This window comes from Schistocerca piceifrons, chromosome 6 (assembly GCF_021461385.2).
Source record: "Schistocerca piceifrons isolate TAMUIC-IGC-003096 chromosome 6, iqSchPice1.1, whole genome shotgun sequence".
Classification (NCBI taxonomy): domain Eukaryota; kingdom Metazoa; phylum Arthropoda; class Insecta; order Orthoptera; family Acrididae; genus Schistocerca; species Schistocerca piceifrons.
The window spans coordinates 566,701,528-566,722,822 of NC_060143.1; the positions used below are offsets into that span (position 1 = coordinate 566,701,528).

The 21,295-nt window shown below is 41.9% G+C and overlaps 1 protein-coding gene across 5 annotated transcripts in view; it reads left to right on the plus strand.

Moving 5' to 3' along the window:
- The window catches only part of LOC124802700, a 38,678-nt gene extending 17,690 nt beyond the window's left edge, over positions 1–20,988 (plus strand). For 3 of the 5 annotated variants that reach the window (XM_047263647.1, XM_047263642.1, XM_047263643.1), the window contains 5 exons: positions 4,892–5,205; positions 5,321–5,355; positions 6,755–6,786; positions 10,901–10,945; positions 20,164–20,988. In XM_047263647.1, the coding sequence (XP_047119603.1) occupies positions 4,892–5,205; positions 5,321–5,355; positions 6,755–6,786; positions 10,901–10,933 (414 nt within the window). In that variant the 3' untranslated portion in view covers positions 10,934–10,945; positions 20,164–20,988. Of the gene's footprint in view, positions 1–3,102; positions 3,314–3,401; positions 3,687–4,891; positions 5,206–5,320; positions 5,356–6,754; positions 6,787–10,900; positions 10,946–20,163 lie in introns of those variants that run through there. The other 2 variants (XM_047263645.1, XM_047263644.1) reach the window with 2 other exon arrangements.
- Positions 20,989–21,295: the final 307 nt, after the last annotated feature.

Below are 21,295 nucleotides of genomic sequence, written 5' to 3' on the forward strand. Positions count from 1 at the left end.
TGGCTGATTTCACAGATAGCGCTGCCTTTGATGGGATAGGTGGAGCAGGTCATGGTGGGGCGAATTATGGGACAGGTCTAGCATCTAGGTCTATTACAGGTGTATGAGCCTTCAGGTAAGGGGTTCGGAGCAGGGGTTGTGTAGGGACAGATGAGTATATTGTGTAGGTTCGGTAGATGGCAGAATACAACTGCGGGAGTGGTAGAAAGGATAGTGAGCAGGACATTTCTCATTTCAAGGCACGACGAGAGGTAGTCAAAACCCTGGCAGAGAATGTAATTCAGTTGCTCCAGTCCTTGGTGGTACTGAGTTATGAGGGGAATGCTCCTCTGTGGCCAGACATGGGACTTTGGCAGGTGGTGAGAGGTTGGAGAGATAAGGCACAGGAGATGTATTTTGAACAAGTTTGGGGGGATAATTACAGTCTGTGAAGGATTCAGTGAGACCCTCATTATATTTCGAGAGGGACTGCTTGTCTCTGCAGATGCAACAACCATGGGTGGCTAGGCTGTAAGGAAAGGACTTCTTGGTATGGAATGGGTGGCAACTGTCGAAGTGGAGGTATTGCTGGTGGTTAGTAGGTCTGATATGGACGGAGGTACTGATGTAACAAGTGGACCAACCTGTTGCTGCGCACGCTATCAAACATGACATCCTTCATTTCAGTGACTGCTTCACAGCCTGTGCCATATAGATCCTTCCCAACAACACCAGCTTTTCTGAATTTCGCAGGTGGGAACATTCCTTGCAATACATGCTACGTTCCCATAATCCTCCTGGGCTCAATATTCATTAGTCACTGTCTTCACCTATCCAGCCCTTTCCTGTTCCCATTCCAGCAGTAAACAGCCCTCATTCCACCACACCCAGTCTTTTTACTTCTCTCATATTCTACAACCCCTCCCCCCCCCTCCCCTTCCCCACTCTCTGCCCACCATCTAACCTGCAGCACTTCACTGTCTGCCACCCCCACCATACTATCCCTCCCCCTCCCTGCCCCAGCCTCCTCATTACCCCCACCCAATTGCCACTCCCATTATGCACTGGTGCTGCTGCTCACAGTGTGGTTTCAGTTGTCTGAGCCAGCAGTTGTTTGTGAGTGTGAGTTGCGTTTGCATAATTGAGTGAGTGTGTGTGTGTGTGTGTGTGTGTGTGTGTGTGTGTGTCTGTTGTCTATTTTTGATGAAGGCCTTATAGGCGAAAAGCTTTATTTGTGACAGTCTTTTAGTTGTGTCTATCTGTGACTCAGCATCTCCGCTATATGGTGAGTAGCAACTTTGTTTTTCATGATATTGTTACTTTCCATCCTGGATTTTCCATTGTTTGATTTTTTGATGCTTGAGAATTTGTGTGGAATAAAGTGTTCAATAGGAATAGTCATTCGCATCTCAACCCAGCCCCATACTATTTTTCTGTCCAATTACATTTTGGTAGCAGAGTGTGCTGAGTTGTGTGAGTAATTATATACAAAATTTTACAATATTTCTTAATTGAAAAGTTCAGGGTGCTATAAATTTTGCTTGGTATGTACTAATCTGTTGTGGTTTCTGTTTCAGTACTGTGTGAGATGTCTATTCTGTAGAATAATTTGTTCCACTTCTAATACTCAGCCCAACAAAAGATCCTCATGGAAACCGGAAATGTAGTTTAGGTAGTTGTTAGGTGTGGAACATTCCACTATGTGCACTCTGGCTTGCCATATGTGTAGATGGGGTGTAAAAGACATCAGCTTAGAACACTGACAACATGCAGTTGGGAGTGGGGGTCCCCACTTGCTGTGGAGGGCAGATTATGCTTTGCATCATAGTTTGTCAGTGCCTTGGAAGTCATGGAGCCGAAGGATGGTCAATAATTTCAACACCATAACAATTCAAGATTATATATGAGAAGCGTCAATCTGTAATGTCATGTCAGTTAATGAAGTGTGCAATGGAAAGATTGCCTTCACAATACAGAAGAGTTACCACAGAAGGGACTACATCATTTTAGTAGCTTGAATGGACTGGACCTCACTTTCAGCATGTGCCCCAGCAAAAATAGAAGAAATCTATTGTCAAGTGAACATGTCACTGTCTAGTCGTGCTGTAAAGTACTTCCACTACACAGAATAACATCAAGAATGGTGACCATGAGATATGTATAATGTAAAAGTTGGTACACATATCAGCAGGTTGACAGATCATATGTGGAGTGGGAAGCGTCATACCAAAAACACCTGTTGTATCACTCCATTTTGGTGCCTGAGGTGGAAGGACATGGAAATGTGATGCTGCAGGAAGAGAGCTTTAATAATAACGAAAGGAATTTTCTGGTATTTTGACAAAACTAATGGATGAGAACATGATGTTGCCCAGAGCAACCCAAATCAACAGCTGACGAAATATCTGTAGGTCACACAGTGATGTTGCCGGAATTAAGTTGAATATTTAAGAAGAAATAATGTAATTTGGTTGAGACAGAAGAAGTGTTACGTGTTACGAAGAGTTAGTCAAAGCATATTAAGTGACCATAGCAATCAGTTCTACAGTAGAAAATATCCACGCTCTAGTAACATTTGACTCATAAGTAGAGAATTTCATCAATGACACAGAGGAATTGCACTTTGCGATTTTGGGACTAAAATTGCAGAAGCGATCTCCAGCTGCATCCCTGTGATGACAGACCAGCAGAATAATATAGCAGCTCTCCTTCCCAATGCAGTGGCCAATAAGCTGGCTATGCACTGGCTTTGCAGGGGTTGTCATTACATCACTTAGCCCATTCATGTCACATTGTCAGCACATTGCAGCTAGCTGAGTGCCTGTTAAGTGAGCTGTAAATTGCACTGACCTGATATTCGTTTTTAAATTAGTAATTCATTCTGTGAAGAATGAATATGCATTTTACTGACTTTGGATAGCCAGGTCAGAATCTAGTGATATACAGATGAGGATATAACTTTTGTTGTTAAAGTTATATGCCAATTTGGGTGAAGAAGATGAGGTAGTAGTGGCTTTTATTAATGCTGAAGAGTAAGATTTTAAAAATTTAAACACAACTTTGTTGAATTAAAGAATACAGGGGGGGGGGGGGGGGGGGGGCGGTTTGATAGCTACCAAAGTAGACTCTTCAAAAGAGGAAATAAATGATAAAATTTCAAATATGGAAGTGACATTATGAAACCTACAAAGTGAGATACAAACTGAAGTAGAAAACAGTGGATCTTAGTACAGGAAGTACAGTTTAAGAATGTAAACCATAAGATAAAACAAACAGAGGAGTTTTCAACCCATGAATTTAAAAGTACACATACTCAAATCCCAGATACACGAAGGTGAGTGGAGGTGTTGGAATAAAACAGAGAATTTGGTAAAGTAATTAATTAACAGAACACTTGGACTAATTTGGACCCAAATTTACAGGAACGAACTGAAAATAAAATACAAGAGAAGGTTGAGTGTAGCAGCAGAAGAAATTCATTGAGTAGCATATAACTCAGCCTAAACATTTAGATAACCCATTAGAGAAATCACTTATTGTGAAAGTATTTGTACAGATATTAGCACACTATGTAAGAAAGGAAATTTGATATAGAGGATGGACAACTGCAAGTGATTTTCTGACCTTCATTGAAGGCCTAGATACTGTAAATAAAGAATACAGTGAGAATGTCCAGGAAGAAACCTTGGGAAATGACAACACTGTGGGTAAGTGTTTCCTCGAACAATCTGCAAAGAAAAGAGAAACTTTCATGTGCATAATCACCATGTTCAAAGTAATTCAAAAGACAGGAAAAAGAAGTGTTTGTATCAAACTCAGTCAACAACTGTATGGATAATACAATACTTGTATGTGGACATGTGTCAAATAACAAGGTAATCAAAGGGAATTATCTTGCAATGGTAATGGAAAATGTGGAACGTCCTGGGACAGGGGCCAGGATCCATGACATGACAATGCAGACATATGTCCATGTATAGAAAAGTTCATTGCTTTTGCACATGAGATACCTATGCGAGAGTGGTTGTTGGATGAGGAGGAGGAAACAGAAGAAATTCTGTCAAAACCCATATTAGATGGGAAAATTTTCAGAAGGGAAGTGTATATTTATATAGGCTCTAGGATTTCACTGATCTCAGTAGATTTATTACAAACGATGAGAAACAAAGACCTGTGCCCCATACTATCAGATGCTGGTGTATATATTGCAGGTATTATGGGAAGCAACCATAAGTTAATCAGACAAGAAATATGTGTACCTTCCACTAGAGGAAGTTTTCAATTTACACAAAATTTTCTAATTGAAGGGTTGTGCCAGAGATAGTCAGAAGTCACATTCCAAACAATTTAGAGTTTTGTAAGTGGTTATATTTTTAACCAACATATGTTTCTGTCTACATATCTTTTAGTGACATCTGTTGGCCAAAGAAGTAATTATAAGTCAGTGTTATTGTCTGCTATAACATATCACTCACACAAATTCTAGAGGGATAATCACAAGCCACTGCAAAATGGCAGGAGTTAAGGAGAAGGTTTTGCTTCCATCTAAAGAAAATTAAGATTTAAGCATTACTTACGCTTTGACAGAGTGTGATGCTGTGAATCCCTTGGATCAGATTTGGAATGTGAACAGTTACAGCATATTTTTGCCTACTTGTTTGAAAATAACCTTAAAAACTTATAACTTTATCTTAAAAATTATGTAAAACCATTATCCAGATTCATTAAAATAATACTGAGCAGAAATATCAGACTTAAAATTGTATTAAATATGTGAATATGTAGACTGAAGCAAAAAATGTTTATTAATTAATGTTAATATATTTTAAATGGAGACTTGAATAGCCATATTACTTTTTGTGGCTTGTGTTCATCTTTCTGTGAAATATGGTATGTTGATTTTCTTCTGCAGGTTAGTCCAAAAACCAGAGAAAGTGAAGTGGCTCCATCTAAATGGCCAAAAAACTGGGAGAGAATTGGAAATGTCAAAACTTGGTCTTCAGCCAAATGCAAAAACAGAAGAAATGGAGGAAGAGTTTTTGTATCAGATATAACCCATAAAAAATGGAGGCAAAATCCATGTGAAAATCATGCTTTGTTCAAGAAATGTTTCGAAAAAATTGAAGATAAAGAATCCACTTCTGATGCATTTTGGGATTTGGCTGATTTTAATGGTCAAAATGCAAACCTTGTGGGGCAAATGGAATTGACTGGAGTAAAGAGAAGGTAAGAAAGCTGACCTCAGAGTACTTGAATATAATATTATACTTGTTTATCATAATGAGACAATTTAAACAAAGCAGTTTTCATATGAGTAATTAATGCTTTCAATTTATTTCAGGTATCCAGAAAAGAGAAAGCATGACTTTTTATCAGGTGAGTTACATTCCAGTACCAAATACGTAGCAGAGGCTTATTAATAAATGTTTGCAAATGGCGCTTTTAAACGTCGTTTGTGTATAGAGTCATATCAGAAGAATTCAGATTTTACAGAAACAACTCTTCTCCAAAACTAGATCAGAGAACTGAAGTAAATATTTGTAACATAGAAGACAGCAAAAATAAAAATAAAAAATAAAAAAAAAAGAAGATGTTAGAGATTTTCTGAACAGTATTCCAAAATACTCCAGCCATTACAATAGGTCAAGAAATCCGAGTAAGCAGTATTTTGACTGTGAGATGAATGTTTCTGTTCTGAACAAAAAAACTACGATGATTATTGAAACCAGAAGAATGTTGGCATTGTTTCAGAAGGGAACTTTAGAAAGATCTTTTACATTGAATTCAATATTGGCAATAAATTACCAAGGTCAGATGCACGTGGTAAGTATGACTCCTTTGCAAAACAGTTCAATGATGCAAAATCTATGTATTGTCCCAGAAATAAATTTGTTCCAATCCCACAATTTCTCTCAAGGTTTTCGTGAAATTTTCTCACATCAGGCATAGGAACAAAAGAATCTGTAAGTAAGGGTCTCGTCTCTGAGCCACCTTTCTGCAAGATTTCATCTATGGTGTGTCCTTGTTTTGCCTGACCAGCTCTGATTTTTAATACTACGGATATGATTAGTCCTTAGTGATTTCCGTTTCCCTCAAGTAACAAGCTCATTTTCCCACGCGAAAAACTCCCACTTGGCGAAAAATGTCCCCTGTAAGATCAGATCACTGCCAGTAACTCTTCTCGTCACCTGCGCTCTCGCAAACCTCCGTGTCCAGTACTGGTGTTATTCTGTGGCTGCTCCCCTATTTACTGCTGTGTTCGTTCTGCCTGCAAGTTCTGAGAAAGAAAATGACAGTCCTTGGTTAAGGAGTTGAAGTATCTGTGTTTGTTGGTGCTATTATTGGCTGACACACAGGTAAAAGAAATTCTGTGATACGTTCCTCTTTCATAATACGTAGTTTATTTGTTGCTATTGTTTGGGGACGCGTAAAAATGTGTTCAATTTAGAGGCTAAACATTCAAAAACAAACGAAGCAATCTAGAATTAAGAGACACTTTTCAAATAACTGTAAAACTTCTCATGTTAATAACCATGTGTAAAATTATAAATCAATTCCCCAAAATTGACTGTGTGGCAGATTTAGCATTTAAAGGAAGTGAAAGTGTGAAACTAAGTTAAAATTGTCGTTTTAACACACGCACTTCACAACATTCTGTTATTAAGAATAACACTAAAATAATGCAATATTTCTAGGACTTTGCTAACACATTGATCTCGGATTTCCTCGAACAATTTCTCATTCTAACCAGTTTGTTTTTTGTTCTTCTTTGCAGCTTGTCACAACAGCAGCATCTTACGTCGACATGTAAGTAAATTTATTATCATCCCAGTTGGAGATTACTTTTAAGTGTTATCTACAGTTAGCGGCATCATTGACTCATACAGGGATTGTACAGAAATTGGGGAACACAGCGACAAATGTATGCTCAAACAAAAATACAGACGATAGCCGAGCACGCAGGTTGCGCCGTTGTATTCGACTACGAGCGGTGCCTGTGGAATGTCTTCAACAGGTCGCAGGAGTCAATAGTGGTCGGAACAGTGTTCTGTGTAGGTGGGAGAGCGTTATGTTGGCGCCAAGTGAATTCGAGCATTTGCAGATGGTCGGCGGTCGTGTGATGGGTGCTTCCATAACCAATGCAGACGGTGTGTTTTAAGAGGCACCCTATCGAAAATATATACGCATACTGGGAAAGCGGAGAAACTTCATCCACTAAGCCACAGCATGGACGATGGTGTGTCGAGTGATTGTGCCACAAAGTCGTGAAGAGAATTGTGACGTAAAATTAGAGGACAAGAGATGCAAAAGTCGCTGCAGAACTGAGCATTGCACTCACGATCCCTGCCAGCCCCAAAACAACACGGAGGCTGCTCCACAGGCTGGAACTGCAGGGCACGTTGGAACTGCAAAACCACTGATCAGTGATGTAAATGCGGTTAACAGGAAGACGTAACGACAAAGCCACAAAACCTGAACTATGATGCAATGGCTGTGTTTTCGTCCCTATAGTGAAGAATGGGTGATTATAAGGGCAGCCACATCGTGCTATTCCGTGGACCCCAAGATAACTCTGCATTCTCGCGTTACTACCAAGGGTTATCTGGCTGATCAGGTGCATCCCAATGCACAAATTTGTTCTACAATGGTGTTTTTATAATCCAAGGCGACAGTTTCCCTGTTTGCACAGCTGGTATCGTCTGCAAGCATGAGGATGAAATGTCACACGTTCCCTGGCCACCACAATCACAAGATCTCAATATTATTGAGCCTTTGGAGAGAGGGTGATCAACATATTAATGGTGATTTTTTAGAGACAGGTGGACAACGTTGAAGAGCTGCCGCAAAATGTAGCTAGGAATAGAGCCATGTACATTCTCTAAGTAAGCAAAGACTATGCAGCCAGTAACTTGTTCACAAATCAGGTCTGAGTGCTGGTTATTAGCGAGAACATCGTGTTATGCCTCCTGTGAGAGGGAGAAACTTCCACAACATTCAGCATTGACAGAGGCAGAATCGTGACCAATCGGGGCTGTGGTTCGTTGTTTGCCGCTGTCGCTCTTCGCGTCGGTCGGGATCCCACAGCTGCCATGCGGATGCGGGATGGCTGGGTTCGGCAGGGCCACACTCGATGCCTAGCCGGATGCCACCAGCTTTACAAGACTGGTGCCCAGGCGGACAGACGCGTTATGCCGTTCGCTCGGCAGTGTAGAATGCTACAGCGGTGTCACGTGCCTCGTGTGTGTCAGTACCAGTGGCAACAGGCAGAGTGCAACGCTGTCTGTGGCACCGCCGATTGTCACACTGGCCACCACTGCTGTGGCAACAGAGGAAGACAGTGGTGCATCCAACAGCAACAGGCACAGCAGCAGTGTCACGTCCTGTTCCAAGCAAGCCTCGGTGTCTTCAACAAGTGCCTGTTCTATGGCACCATCGCGTTGGCCATATCTGTATTTGGGGGCTACAAGAAGAAACGTTGCCACATTGGATTTGCAATCATCGCGCTGCCCTTGCATGTGGGGTGATGGGATGGAGCATGACTCGGGTGCAACACGATCACGTCTGTTCTGCACATCATCTAATTTGGGCAGCAGCCGTTACATTTCTGACATGTTACAGCGAATGGTTGGGCTCTGTCATCGAGCACTCTGTGATGCTGGCTTTTGATCAGATAACGCAAGACCGCCTGTTGCCCGAGTTGTCCTGACCAACCTGGCTTCCAGAATGTTCTCCAAATCTCTCACCCACTTAGAACATCTGGTCGTGGGGTGCCGTGAGGCTAGCTCGACAACTCTCGATAGCCGCTGCCGCTTATGTACTCCGGCGTTATACATTGCACAAAAGAGTTTCTCATTTTCGAAAGGCCGTAATTGTCTCCCATTGTGGCACATAAGTTTGAAATTCTGCTTATAGATGCTTACGACCCTCCTTTCTTATGATGCTAGAGCGTGTCGACTTATGATGTCACCCTCGGACTCAGTGAAGCTTCAAAGAGCAATGTGTCAACACATGGGGAAACGGGCCACAGCTCTGAAGTTCACTTGAGGTGTAAGGTGGAGTAATGAAGTTACATTGGCACCAAATTTCACCACGATTCTGCCCAATGCCATCGTGGACGTCTCACGCGATGGGAATGTTGTCACACTCCGTTTTACCCACAATTGATCCCTTCTTTTGAGACTTCTGCGATTTGTGATGGAAGCCTGAACTCCAACACCCAGTGTTGCAATCGCACGTTTTTATTACGAGTGTCCGAGGAAAACGTTTCAGACACATCGCTGCCCAGAATCGACACGAAAACCTCGTCAGGAGGAGATGCAGTCGGCGAGAATGAGACCACCCCTTCCCTTGGGGTGTAGATTCCCACGTATTTTGCCGTCGAAAACGACAGTTGGCAGGGTGATGAGCAGCAGGACCCACATTATCGTCAACCTTCGACACTGATGACCCACCCTGGATGATTCATCCGTTCTTTAAAGACATCGTTGGACCGCAACCTCACTGAACGTGATGTGACCCCTTTGGAGTGCAGTGCAAATGAAAGTTGAGCTGTAGTACACTGCGTGAGACTACTAAGAATGTGCAAAACCATTCGACGATATGTGAACGTGGTCCGAAGCATCAAAGCGTGTTTACACGTGGGAGGCTCTCTTGTTTCACGCCCTCCTGTGACATGATCACTCTGGGGTGCAACACTGACCTGTGCGTGAAGAAAACGGCAGAGGGTCCCGCTAAAGTCCCGCTCCCACCACCCACCCACTCTGGCAACACCCTTGGTGCCAGCCACGCACTTTCACATGTAGCTAAGTGGTGCCTCACGGCTGCTCCAGTGTGCCCTCCTTAGCGGTCCTATTTAGTGTAGCAGAGAAAAAGATGTGGTAGCGCTACACTCCAGAGGGTCGTATCACGTGCGGTGTGGTTGCAGCCCCACGATGTCCTTAGAGTGGGGATGAATTGTATGAGGGGAGTGAGAAGTGTCGAACATTATTAAGAACAACGTCCCATTGCTCAATATAATGCAAACTCTCGTGGAATCAAGGCCTCATGGGAAGATGTGGTTTCATTAATGCCATCTCCTGACAGGATTTTCGTGTCGACTCTTGGCAGCGGTGTGTCTGAAATGTTTTCCCGGCTACTCATAAAAAAACTGACCGATTTCAACGCTGTGTGTTGCAGTTCTGACTTCCATCGCAAATCCCAGAGGTCTCAAAAGAAGGGATGAATTGTGGGTAAAAGTGAGTGTGACAACCTTGCCACCGTGTGACCCATCCATGTTAGCGTTGAGCAGAATTGTGGTGAAATTTGGTGCCAATGTGACGTCGATAATCCACCTTCCAACTCATGTGACCTTCGGAGCTGCGGCCTTTTTTCGCCATGTGTCGACACGTTGCTATTTCAAGCATCGGCGATCCCGAGAGCGAGGTCACGAGGCGCTATGCTCCTGCACCATTACAGACGGAGACCTAAGGCACCTTTGAGCCATATTCCAAACTTACGCGTTGCAATGGGAGATAGTTATGTGGTTTCGAAAAAGTCATACCCTTTTTTGAGCAGTGTAGTTGCAGGATTTGTGGAATCAGATACGTACGTGAACAAACCATATACCAACTGAAGGATAAAATTAAAAGGGTTCTTAACGGCATCCCACCAGATGTTTGTGAATGCGTCATCGAGAAATTCAACGAACGGGCTCAAAAAAAAAAAAAAAAAAAGATCTATTAATATTCGTTCCTACTTCCCTGGCACCTTCTATGTGCTACATGCTCCCTTATGCTTTGTATTAACTCAGTTGTGCTTGTAGCAAATGAAATCATGTGAATACTAGATTTTGTGGTATTTGCTTATCAATAAGATTTTCAACTGCCGATATGTATGCTGTTTCACCATTGTAGAAACTTAATATGGATATTTTCGTTTTCAGGGCACTGAATATAAGTTGGCGCCATCTTGGTGAGTACTTCAGAGGGTAAGTGGTGAGCCTGGAATTGTATCCATAGTAGCTGAGTACCTGTCTTTGCCAAGGTACGTTTTTAACATCTGAGGTCATCCGTCCCCTTCCCCTAGAATTTAGAACTACTTAAACCTAACTAACCTAAGGACATCACACACTTCCATGCTCGAGGTAGGATTCAAACCGCGGTCATGCGGTTCAAGACTGAAGCGCCTAGAACTGCTCGGCCACACCAGCTGGCTAATTGTGTTGCTCAAGAACGATATTTTCTGAAATCCGTGCTGACTATGTGTCAGTAAATCATTTTCTTCTATATAATTCATAATGTTCAAACACAGTATATGTTCCAAACCCTACTACAAATCAACGTTAGTGATATGGGCCTGTAATTGAGTGGATTACTCCTATTTTCCTTTTTGCGTATTGGTATGACTTGAGCAATTTTCCAGTCTTTAGGTAAGGATCTTTCTGTGAGCGAGCGGTTGTGTATAATTTCTATATATGGAGCTATTGTATCAGCATATTCTGAAAGGAACCTGACTGGTATACAATCTGGACCGGAGACCTTGCCTTTATTAAGCGATTTATGCTGCTTTGCTACACTGAGGTTATCTACTTCTATAATTTCTCATCTTGGCAGTTGTTCTTGATTGGAATTCAGGAATATTTACTTCGTCTTCTTTGGTGGAGTTTCGGATAACCTTGTTTCATAACACTGCTATAGTGTGTATGTTATCGCTGATTTCACCATTGTTATCCCGCAGTGAAGGTATTTGTGTCTTGCCACTGGTGTGCTTTATGTATGACCAGAATCTCTTTGGTTTTTCTGCCAGATTCCGAGACAGAATTTCGTCATGGAAATTATTAAAAACATCTTGAAGTACGTGCTATCTTTCGAACCCCTGCAAAACTTTGAAATCTTGGTGATTTTGTGTTCTTTTAAATTTGGCATGCTTTTTTCGTTACTCCTGCAACAACGATCTGAACCATTTTGTGAATCATGGGGGATCAGTACCATACCTTATTAATTTATCTGGTGTATATCTCTTGATTGCCGTCGATACTATACACTATACACAGCTTTTCTACGCTTACGTGATCAGGTGGGAAGGAATGGAGACTGTCTGTTAAAATGGCGTTAAGAGCATTTATGCCTGCCGCTGGCTTTAAACGTATAATTTTTCCAGTATACCGAGGGCAGACTGAAGTCACCATCGACTACATCTGTATGAGTGGGGTACCTAATTGAAATGAGGCTCAAGTTTTCTTTGAACTGATCAGCAACTATTTCTTCTGAATCATGGGGGGGGGGGGCAGTAAAACGATCCAGTTAATGGCTTAGTTGTCAAATATAATCACTACCCATACTATTTCGCAGGAACTATCTACTTCAATTTCACTGCAAGGTAAACTACTTCTGACAGCAATAAATACTCCACTACCAACAGTATTTAATCTATCCTTTCTGAACACTGTTAGGTCGTTTCTGCACACCTTTTGTTTTAGTAATTCCCTGAGGAAAGGAGGTCACTACATCTTGCCTTCTTACCTTGAGAAGGTACTTGGTCGAGTACCACATCCAATGATGTGGTATGGTCTTTGTGATCGTCAAGTTCCTGAAACGAATGTAAATTAGGTAAAAATGCTGTACAAAAACACCAGTCTGCGTACCATGCTCAGCAGCACTGACTCAAGCTCCCTGTGACAGTTGAAATTCATCAAGATTCATCAGCTCTATCTCCACTGCTCTTTGTTACCATAAAGGATAACCATAAGGCTGGCCTACAGAAATGTGTAACGTGGGCAATGCTGTACACTGATGACTTTATGCTTGCAGCAGACACCAGGGAGCATCTTGAAACTCAAGTGTGAATGTGGTATGTTCGTCTACAACGTATGGCCATCATTTAAATATTCGCAAGACTGAGTACCTCGAAACGATTCCATCTTCAGGAACTACACAGATTAATGGAGCTCCTCTTACCAAGTTGGACACATTCCATTATCTAGGTTTCCGACTATAGGCTGACTGCTATGTGAATGAAGATGTGCGAGTAAGAGTCAAAGTTACTTGGATGTGATTCAGAGACATCACTGGTGTCCTCTGGGATAAGAAGATGCCTGTCCACATGAAATTGTAAGTTTTGCCACACAATAGTGCAGCCAGTTCTGTGACATGGTGCCAAGTGTTGGCCCACAACTAGAAGTGCTGAGCACTTACGCAATGTTATGGAAATGTGGATACTGAGAGGATTGTTCGACATTTATCTGCTCTACCTTAACAATATATTGACCTAACAACTAGCTGGACTGGCTCCAATCAGTGAGAAGATTCAAGAATGAAGACCTCACTGGTATGGACACATCGTATGGACACAACCTAGTGCAGCCTGTGATGACAGTGTCGAAGGCCAGAGACTGCTGGGGACTTCAAAGTACAGTGGCAAGATGCTGTAAGATCACGTCCAAGATGAAGAAGCATAGGTCTAGAGGAAGCGTTGCGTGATTGACCCAAAAAGTGGACCCTGATCCAACAGGAGAGCACAAGGTAGAAGAAGAAGTTGAAGCTAAAGAAGAAGATTTTTATTATTACTATTACCATTATCGCCATCTATATTATTATTAACTATCTGTTACCCATGGCTGCACTCACATATCAGTAGTTCTGGTATGAAGTGTGATGGTGAAGAAGTAACCTATTATACATGCAGTAACATCAGCTGCCTTCAAATGTCTGCCTGTTCAGCTGAGAAAGCCATGATGTGATGTGTGGTCACCTCTCAAACTGTTTCAAAGCACAATCCATCAGCAGCGTCACTGTCGAGCAGTGCATACACAGAGGCATGGGCAGGAGTGCTCGTGTACGCAGTGTGCTACTGAAGTACCTATGTGTTACACAACGTGTACATTATGCAGCAAACAGTGTTGAAGTATGGATTAAACACAATGAAGATTGTGTAAGTATTATATTCATTACTTTAAATCATATCACGTAGCGCACATCAACCAATAAATGCATCTCACAAAAACGATAAATATCAAAAGTCAAAGAGTAAGTAGCTTTCTCAAAGAGTAAATATTTTTTCTTCTTCGTGTGATACTCTTCAAAGCAACATGTATCATGTACCATACACTTTCTAAAGACACCTATCTTCTTTCTCAGGGTAGTAAACTTGAATCTCATTACAAATATGTTCCCCACTCATACAATTATAATTGGTGGAGACGTCAATGTACCCTCGATTTGTTGGTGAAAATACATGTCAAAGCCAGTGGTAGACAGAAAACATCTTCCGAAATTATACTAAATGCTTTCTCTGAGAATTACTTTGAACAATTAGTTCATGAGCCCACATGAACTGTAAATGGTTGCGAAAACACACTTGACCTCTTAGCCACAAATAATCCTGATCTAATAGAGAGCGTCATGACAGATACAGGGATTAGTGAACACAAGGTCACTGTAGCAAGGCTCAAAACCATATCAACCAAAACCACTAAAAATAAATGCAAAATATATCTATCTAAAACAGCACATAAAAATTCACTTTATGCCTTCCTAAGAGAGAGTTTCCATTCCTTCCAAGCTTATTATGTAAGTGTAGATTGGCTCAAATTCAGTGAAACAGTATTGCCAGCTATAGATAGAGTCATACTGCATAAGTTAATAAGAGACGGGACTGATCCACCATGGTACACAAAACACGTCAGAACGCTGTAGCAGAAGCAACGAAAAAAGCATGCCAAATTCAGAAGAACGCAAAATTCCCAAGACTGGCTAAGTTTCACAGAAGCTCAAATTTTAGTGCGGACATCAATGCAAAATGTTTTTAATATCCACAATGAAATATTGTCTCAAATACGGTAGAAAACCCAAAGAGATTCTGGTCGTATGTAAAGTACACCAAGGTAAAACACAGTCAATACCGTCACTGCGCTATAACGATGGAAATGTTTCTGATTATGGTGCCACTAAAGCGGAGTTACTAAATACAGTTTTCCATAATTCCTTCACGAAAGAAAACGAACTAAATATTCCAGAATTCGAAACCAGAGCCGCTGTTAGCATGAGTGACAGAAATGTAGATATCTTAGGTGTTGCGAAACAACTCAAATCACTTAAGAATGGCAAGTCTTCCGATCCAGATGGTATACCAATCAGGTTCCTCTCAGAGTATGCAGACACAATAGCGCCTTTCTTAGCAGTCATATACAACAGCTCACTTGACGTAAGGTCTGTTCCTAAAGACTGGAAAGTACCACAGGTCACACCAATATTCAAGAAAGGAAATAGGAGTTACCCATTGAATTACAGACCCATATCACTGACCACAATTTGCAATACGATTTTGGAGCATATACTATACTCGAACATTTTGAATCACCTTAAGGAAAATGACTTACTGATACATAATCAACACGGATTCAGAAAATATCGTTCTTGGCAACACAGCTAGCTCTTTATTCCCGTGAAGTAATGAGTGCTGTAAACAAGAGATCTCAGATCGATTCCATATTCCTAGATTTTCAGAAGGCTTTTGATACCGTTCCTCAAAGCGAATATTAATCAAATTGCATGAATATGGAGTATCGTCTCTGTTGTGTGACTGGATTCGTGATTTCGTCTCAGAGAGGGGACAGTTCGTAGTGATAGAAGGTAAATCATCGAGTAGAACAGAAGTGATATCTGGCGTTCCGCAAGGTAGTGTCATAGGCCCTCTGCTGTTCCTGATTTATATAAACGATCTAGGTGATAACTGAGCAGCCCCCTTATATTGTTTGCAGATGACGCTGTAATTTACCATCTAGTAAAAATCATCAGATGATCAATTACAATTACAAAATGATCTAGAGAGAATTTCTGTATGGTGCGAATAGCAGCAATTGGCACTAAACAAAGAAAAGTGCGAGGTCATACACATGGGTACTAAAAGAAATCCGATACATTTTGGCTAAATGATAAATCGCACAAATCCAAGGGCTGTCAATTCTACTAAATACCCAGGAATTACAATTATGAGCAACTTAAATCAGAAAGACCACATAGATAATATTGTGGGGAAGGCGAAACAAAGACAGCGCTTTGTGGCACAGCACTTAGAAAATTCGACAAACCCACTAAAGGGGCTTCCTACATTACACTTGTTCGTCCTCTGCTGGAATATTTCTGCACGGTATAGGGTCCTTACCAAGTAGGATTGACGGAGGACATCGAAAAAGTGCAAAGAAGGGCAGCTCGTTTCGTGTTATGGTGCAACAGAGGTGAGAGTGTCACTGATATGATATGCGAGTTGGGATGGAAGTCACTGAAACAAAGGCGGTTTTCTTTGAGGCTCGATCTATTTACGAAATTTCAACCACCAACTCTCTGTTCCGAATGCATAAATATTTTGTTGACACCCACCTATGTAGGGAGAAATGAACATCTTCATAAAATAAGAGACATCAGAGCTCAAACGGTAATATTTAGGTGTTCCTTATTCCCACGCACCATTCAAGAATGGAATGGTAAAGAAGTAGTATGAAAAAGGTTCGATGAACCTTCTGCCAGGCACTTAAGTGTGAGTTGCAAAGTAACCGTGTATACGTTGTTGTAGATGTAGATGTAGAAGCTATCTCCATACCAAATGTCACTGAAATCGATTTAGTGCGTTAGTTGTGAAAATGTAACAGGCAGAGCTACTTTTGCATTTATAATAGTAGTTGGATGAAGCTTTCAGGTACGATATCTTTCTATACCATGATCCGATTTTGAATGAAATAAGGCCCATACAGCGTCCCAAGCTAAGCTCAAGTTATCTTTGATGACCTCATACATATTCGTCTGGTAGTTTTCGAGAAGCATGTGCAAACAGACAAGCAGACACACACGACAGCTCTATGGATTTATTATTATTAAAATCATAGTATCTCTGACCCTGAGCTTGTACAGTACGCATTTCTGCCACTTGGCGTGTCAGTGCTGTTTTGTTCCTATTTCATTTTTCATGATGGCAAGTTTAAGCGAACAAAGTGCAGCTGTGAAATTTTGTTTTCTCCTTGGTACAAATGCTGCTGAAACTGTTTTAATCTTGAAAACAGCTTACCAAGGTTACTTCAGGGGGAAAGCTCAAGTGTATGAGATGGTTTGCTCGATTTAAAAATGGCGACATGTCGATTGATGACGAAGCTCATTCTGGACGTCGATCAAGTGCGTGAATAGAGAAAATATTGAAAAAATTCGAGACTTGTGCTCACAGACCGTCGACAGAGAATTGGTCAACTGTCAAGAGATTAGTTCAGCAAATTTTAATGGAAGATTTGGGAATGAAAAACGGTACTGCCAAGTTTGTTCTGACTGACAATAAAAACCAACGCCGAGTTTTTGGCTACAAATGCCACGGTTCCACTGCCCCACGCACCTTACTGGCCTGACCTGGCACTGTGCAACTTTTCTTATTTCCATGTGTGGAAAGGATCATCAAAGGGCAACGTTTTGACAACGCTGAAGACGACAAGAAGAAAACCAGGGAAGAGCTGCCAGCCATTTCGAAAGATGGCTACAGAAAATGTCCCAAATGGTGGAAGCACAAGTGGTGCAATGTATCAATTGTAATGGGGAGTATTTTTAATGGGATAAGGTGGTTTTGCAAACAATTTGAAAGTATATAGCTTTCAAAAAATAATTCCATTTGTTTTGGGTGCTCCATCGTATGATGAATATCTATGCCCCCTTCGACCCAATCCCAGAACTGCTCCCTGGCAGCACGCCAGCTGCACCTAGCGTGTGTGGAGTGTGTGACAGCCAGTGTGTCGCACAGCACGAGGAGCGTGGACTTCCTGTCAGCGCTGGCCCACTTCAGCCTGGAGAGGCTGGGCCTGCACGAGAGTCCGGACTGGCCCTGGGAAGACCAGCGGCTGCCCTCCCTGGCCGCCATCTAGTGAGAGGAGCGTTTCGACTGTGCGCTGGCCTCGACGAGCTGGGTGAGTTAGCATGAGTGGTCGGGGCCCTCGGTGTAGTTGCTACAATCTCAATCAGTGGTTCCCAGTGTGGAGGCTATTATTCCCTGACGGTGAAATGAAATTTCCTGAGGTCTGAAAACAGACAGGTTCAATTGTGTTATGATCACGGAGCAAAATTATTTGAGAAAGATCACTATTTCGTAAAACTGTAATGCTTATTATACGATTTACCAGTAAATAACCCATTATTTATTTCAAATACTAGCATTGCCATGTTAGACAATGTGTTGGACGTTTAGCTAGTGAAACGAAGGTTTGAACATCTTCCTCAAATACGTAGTTGACCCACTGCACACGTCCTTTGTATCATGAACGTACAACAGTAAAACTTTGACATGTATATCAAATATGTCAAATAATCTCATGGAAACGCCACCTCAAATTTGGTAGTTTTCACGACAGACCATGAAATTGCTGCATTACTTACTTCGCAGCAGATAAACAAACTATTGACACCACTATAGAAACACATATAGAGCTTACACAGTGTTGTAATTATTGTTATAATTAGCGACAGTCGTCATGCACAAAGGAAAGACAGGGTGAAGTCTTCCAGCGTCTGCATGTTCAGAAGTATGGCATCCAAGAATTAGGTGATATACAGACAGTAGGCTCAAGTATAGTGCACCCATTTTAACTTCGTAAATTTTAATTGAAAGATGAGGGTGTGGGTGGAACAAGTGTAGCAGAGAAACCATGTTTTGTATCGAGTATCTACTCTCAATGTGGATAGTTAACCTTAACTGCCAAGGAGGAGTTGTGTGTAGCACTCTTCATACACTGAGAATTGCTTCATCATTTTATAAAAGAGGTTGTTGGAAATAAGCAGTACCAATTATCTCATTGACTCATTAACTATCGGTTTATCTACAAACACTAAATATTCATCTTTCAGCATTTTGAAAATAAAAGTGTTCTAAGAACATTCTTTCTCATTCTAAAATTTATTTAGGTGCTAGCATTGAAGATGGGGGAAGGAGAGGGCGAGGAATGGCTGATATGTGATTTCACTTAGGGGTAATGGTCTCGGAGAGGCAGGGGACCACCTATTTCATTCCATTCAGTTATTTCTACTCTGAGGTTAATAAGTTTGCTGCATATCTCACAATAAACATGCAATATTTGAAATTTCGTCGGAAGGTATAGCCGCAGCGGAAAACGCCCTTATTTTAAGCCACGTTACTGTTTCTGACTAACAGTTTTCCTTGTACCACTATCTTTTTAGCCCCCCTTCTCCTGTTCCACTCTCGAACGGCGTGTGGGAAGAATGAATGTCTGTAATCCTCCGTATGGGTTCTGATTTTATCATCTTGTTCGTGAGACATAACATGTTGTCCTACTCTTAATGGAAACTATCCTCCCGAAATTTCTATGATACCCGTCTCTGCGATGTACAACGGCTCTTGTACCATCACCACTGACATTTGTTAAGGGAGGGGGATATACGATGGCTCAGCTACGAGAGCAGGAGAAACGGAGGTGCATCCCCATGTGTGGTTGATCAGCTATCTTCTACACAAGAATGAAAAGTTTACTTAACTGTTGTCTCTGATCTTCTACATCCCTGCATCCATTTTGGAAGATCTTGCAGTCACAATTGCTGTAATCACTGAGATATTGTGTACTGAATAGTCATGGGGAGGCACTATGACACGAGTCAGTCATTGCCTGCTGAAGCTTACACATTTCGTTTGCTTCCTTACAGTCCCGGTTGAAATGGGTTCATCTCACCCCACATTCAAATGGCATGCAATTTGGCTATGAGCGGACTGTCAGTCTCCCTGTAAGGTTGTGTGAAGGCGACGCAACTTTCGTACATAATGTTCTTCTAGTTATCATGTGGGTGGTTTTATCCATCTGGCTTCCCGAGTTCTTGTGTAATCCGTGATATGCTAGGAGCAGTGCATCTGGTACCCATTATCATCCCACGTTCCAAGTTTGTCATCTCGCAACATGCAGCCAGGTCCACTACGTGGCAGCCTCTAACAGACAGTTCAGACGCAGTGCCTACACCCGTACCATACGTAACATCTATCCGAAAACTTCGGGAGTCATACACAGCACATCTTTAAATAGGGTAACCGTTCGCATAACTTTTGGCCTCATAGTTTAGTTCACGTACCGTCCAAACAATGTGTGTGTGTGTGTGTGTGTGTGTGTGTGTGTGTGTGTGTGTGCGAGAGAGAGAAGAGACGCAGACCAGTCACGAGTCTCTGCTGTCTGTATTCCAGATGCAGATAGAGACCAGCCCCAGCAGTGCGTCCAGTTGGCAGCCGCTCTCCCCACCGCTACGCGCGAAGCACACAGCGGCGGCTGGTGCTGCGGGGTGCGGAGCGCCGCCACTGCCGTGACGTCACACTGCGGCTTTGCACTGCCGAGCTGTCCGTGGAGTGGTGGCTGAGCAGCAGTGTGCGGCCCACCACAGTCTGGTCGTTTTACGACCTTTATAATTTATAAACTTTTGCAGTTTTCTGTGTTTTCCTGTTCGGCCCCGGACCTCGAGTGTCTCTGACGGCTGATAGCGTCGCCCTGCCAAATCTCCAGTCCAGCCCCACTATAATTCCTCAGTTTATTGTGTTTCTCTGGGCTGAATGCCTTGTTGTTGGATCGACCAACGAGGTCCCCAAAATTCACTGTTATTCGACTGAGGACCACAGTGTAAAAGACACTGGGAGACTTTGAACTCGGTGGAAGTCACAGCGACTGGCTTCTCCAGTTGGGCCTGTGCATTCCACTCGTTCAGCGTTGCAGAGTCCCGTGCTTTCTGCACTCGTGGGGTCTTCAGGAGGCAGTGTAGTGCTATGCAATGAACAAAGAACTTCATTATGATGATGCCGCCTGTCATGCAACAGGGAAGAAACATATTGAAGAAAAATATTTTGAAGGAAAAAAAAGGATTTTATATTTTGAGGCAGTCTCTGCCTTCGTGTATAAACAGGGACTTAAATTAATAACACGTCAACTGTCAACAATGTTACAAAAACCTTTAAAAACCAAGCATTATGTATCCCATAATTAATTAAACATAGGAACAATAACATTTCGTTGTATATAAAGTCCCATATATTTAATGGTTTGTTAAAAGTTTTGTCTTGTTAAATAAATCACAATATGAGAAGCTTTAAAGTTATTTTTTATGTATTTGTGTGTAAAATACTACCCAAAATAGTTTTCTGATTACATAGCACAAAATTTTTTAAGAGCAGTGTATGCGACATAACTCAGTTAACTGCTGCACATTTGTGTCCACGGTCACACTTCAGCAAACTAATCAAGTAATATCCCTCACATTGAAAACTTGCGAAACCTGTGCACAGTGAAATCTGTTTTCGAGGTGATATCAGAGATGATTTGTTACTAACA